At 37.3% G+C, this 3865-nt stretch overlaps 1 protein-coding gene across 1 annotated transcript; it reads right to left on the reverse strand.

The window, feature by feature from the left end:
- Window positions 1-683: 683 nt before the first annotated feature.
- On the reverse strand, window positions 684-2828 carry CBG11291 (the record flags this gene model as incomplete). The annotated part of the gene is made up of 4 exons (XM_045236555.1): window positions 684-949; window positions 1007-1133; window positions 2307-2527; window positions 2783-2828. The coding sequence occupies 4 exons, from the start codon at window positions 2826-2828 to the stop codon at window positions 684-686; spliced, it is 660 nt and encodes a 219-aa protein (XP_045094573.1).
- Between the last annotated feature and the right edge of the window lie 1037 nt (window positions 2829-3865).

The following is a 3865-nucleotide window of genomic DNA, read 5'->3' on the forward strand; positions in this document are numbered from 1 at the left end:
AAAATAATCGAGTAGCTAAAATGGAATTCTTAACAGGTTTGTGTCAAGTACCCACACTGCGTGGCGCCAATCTTCAAAACCACCATCCCTTAAATTCACCATTCAGATTCCCCTTCTCGAGTTTTTGTTACAAGTCCACATCCAAAGTAGCTTCAACTCTCTTCAGTTAAAGTTCACGTTTTTGTCAGGAATAATTTGAACTATTTCACCCCACACCGAAAAATCACAGAAAGGAAGGTTCTTCTTTTCTGTCTTTTTACGTGTCTATTCTTTTCTGCACAGAAAAGAAGTGGCTTCCTTTCTGTGTTCTTCAACAAATTTGTGTTTTTTCTCTTTTATAATTGATAATCTAAATAAATAATTTTCACTTAAACATTTATAAATTAATCACTATTGTAACCATATTTTTTAGCGAATATGGAAAAATAAAAACAGAGAAGAATACTTTTCTAATATATTTTCTGGAAAAGCGCACAAAAGCAAACTTTTTACGAAAAAAATCGACGATTAAAAAACTTTTTAAATTCCCCCTTTCCTATATCCTTTCCTATATACATGTGAATGAAGAGTTTTCACATTATTCACCAAAATTCACTCATTTTGAATAGTTTTTATATCAAGTGTATTCTAAATAACAGAAATAGGAAACAACAAGTTTTATTCAGCGATCATCAACAGAATCACTAGGAAAACTGCAAGCCTGGTACACCACACAAAACAGCACTAATAGTGACAGAACCCCGACCACTTTGGGGAACAACTGCAAGTACGGCAGGATCTGGACTTGAGCCGACGAGCACTGCGATTCGTCCGTTCGGATCACTCCCTATTGGCTGTGGTTCAATGTTCGGATCTGCTTGACCGTCGGTCCAGTACCATCTTTCGCTTGTTGCATTGTATGCGGATGCAGTCCAAAAACCAGCGACAGGATATTTGAAGTTCCGTGCAACTAGAAAAAAAATGAAAAAATGAGTGTTGGTCATGCATGAGGGATTTTTAACCTTACCGTGTGTGAAGTATTCAAGTTCTTCTTTAGTTTCCAAACTTGCCACTTGAGCGTTCGTGTCTCCGCACCAATCTGGCGTTTCTCTATAATTCATTGGCGAAACGAGAGATGACGAAGGCTCAGTAAGCTGAAAATACAGAAATTATTATGATGTATTTTTCAATTCGAAAGCGATACTGAACAATTACTTGAACTTCTGAAAATGTCAGGCAAATCATATGCGATATTGGTAACTGGAGGAGGATGGTGGGAGAAACTACATAGAGATGTAAAATAAATAAAAACTGGAATCCGTAAAACCGATTCCGGAACAAAGTCAATTTCTCCATACTTGTAATCAGGGCCTTTGCCGGGCCTTCGCGGGCCTTGCCATAACTTCTTCCAGAATAAATATTTTCGAACCAACTAAATTAGATATGATGGAGCTCCACGAGTACTACAAAACGGTATTATTTGGAATACTGTATCTTGTCTATGAACAGAGTTACAGAGCAATAAGAACAAAAAGAGCAGGCCCGGGCCGGGCCTGCCGGGCCCTGCGAGAAAAGCCACTTTATGATCTGTAACTTTGTTCATAGATAAGATACAGTATTCCAAATAACGCCGTTTTGTAGTACTCGTAGAGCTCTATCATATTTAATTTAGTTGGTTCGAAAATATTTATTCTGAAAGAAGTTATGACAGGGCCCGCGAAAGCCCAGAAAAGGCCCGGATTACAAATATGAATTTCTCGAAACCCAAAATTTGCATTACGGAACGGGAAAATGCGCAGAATCCGGAACCCGAAATCCGAAAAGCAGTTGATGAGTTGAAATTTTTTTGAGATCTTTTTTGAGAACAGGAAAGATAAAAATGACAACCATGACTCTGTTATTTAAATACTTTGAAAAATATATGTTCAGTTAAGATCCAAAAACCCTCGAAGCCCTTTCTCTGATAATAACAAGTTCACTCTAAGAAGGAGATTGGAAAGTTGAAGCTCATGGGCATCTATTAGAGAAAATAAGTACTTTTTCCTACTGTAATTTTGCACTTCACATGGTAGCGCACGTATTCACTAGGACTGCTAAAAACGGGTACATCTTCAGACATATGTACAGTGCTGACCATAAATATGTGAAAAACGTTTTCAGGAGTTTGGAGCTCGGAGGTCATACATAAAACAGAACTAGATATAATCATAAAAATTTTCAAAGTGATGCGACATTTGATAGCCGAGCTCAAGACTCCTGAAAATGGTCAAAATCAACTGAAAAAAACGTTTATTCTTATGAGAAAAAAATGTGAGAAAAAAACTTACAAAGCCGCACCACCATCCATTTTTCCTTTTGAACGGTGTTTGGCGATTCAAGTCAGGGCAAAGAGCCGGTGTAGTTGTAGATTCAGGAGTAGTCTGTGTAGTCGTACTAGTTATTGTGTTTGAAGTACTCGATTGAAGACTCGTAGAAGGTGTTGTTGGTATGGCTGTTGGAGGAGTCGATGGTTCTTCTTCTTCGTCACACGGATAAGTCTCATGATGCTCTGAAAATCATCATGTTGGTTTCGATTCTAATAAACCCGGGACTTCCATTTGATCTTTCTAATATGCCTAAATAAACCCATTCAATAATTCACCCCTTGTTTGTATCTGAACAACCAGTTACAGTATTCCGGGAACTTCTAATCATCAAAATTACGGACAACAAAAATAATCAATGCCGAAAAAGTGTTGAATCGAAGATTCAAAAATGGTCCAAGGTTCAGTCAAAAGCGGTTAAAAATGTTATTTTTTCTCACCACAAGAACAGTCATCGTAATTTCGGATTCTTATTGGGCGCATCATAGCATTTGCCACGACAACTGCAGCAACTAAAATCACTGCAGTTTTAATCATGACTTCAGGCTGAATAGAAGAACCGAGGTCTTTCCCGTTATGTGGAAAGCGAAGCGATTAAAAGACCCCTGAAGCAAGGTACTCAAAGATTTTCGTGTCAAGACCCCCGATTTTATTGCAAAAATAGAAGAGCGCATGTTTCGTTTCTTCTTGTTTCATGGAAATCGATCGGAAGAACATTTGAAAAGTTTTGGTAGGCTCGCAACCAGAAAATCCCTTAACCAACTCCATTTTTGGAATAAGAATCTCATGAAATGTGAAGAAAGTCATCAATAACAAGAGACACTTTAGTGATTTACCTAATCACGTCCTTACCATCACCATTTATAACCGAAATTATGACAGCGAGGAATATCCAATGCCAAGTGCTCATTTTGATCGATCCAGCAATACTGAGAATTGAATCGACATGTTTTTATAACATTCAGTGAGGTTCTCAAAGCATTAAATATTAGTATATTTCATAAAATTTGTAGTCTTCATGTCATTAAACATGAGATTATTTTTTAGCTTCGATTTATCCGGGTTGGAAAATGATCAAAGACTATATCACGAGTTTCGAAAAATATTCTGAAATGTACAATGGAGGTTTTAAAATCGAGATATCCACACTATCGATTTTTCGATGACTTTTTTTGTCCTCTCCCATAAACCACAAAATGGAATGTACCTTTGGAGATTTGAAATCATTTGACAGCCTTCTGCGATGTCTATTTCAGGATATATTTTAAAACTAGGGCAAATAATTCGGAGGGTACAAAAATTTAGGGGTCGTTGGGGTACAAAGTAATTTAGAGATACAAAATCCACAGTTCGGGGGTACAAACTAAGCCTTTTTCCGGTGTTTTGTACCCTCGAATTGATGATTTTGTACCTCTAAATTGCTTTGTACCCCAACGACCCCTAAATTTTTGTACCCTCCGAATTATTTGCCCTAGTTTTAAAATATATCCTGAAATAGACATCGCAGAAGGCTGTCAAATGAT

Source organism: Caenorhabditis briggsae, assembly GCF_000004555.2.
Source record: "Caenorhabditis briggsae complete genome, chrV, whole genome shotgun sequence".
NCBI lineage: Eukaryota > Metazoa > Nematoda > Chromadorea > Rhabditida > Rhabditidae > Caenorhabditis > Caenorhabditis briggsae.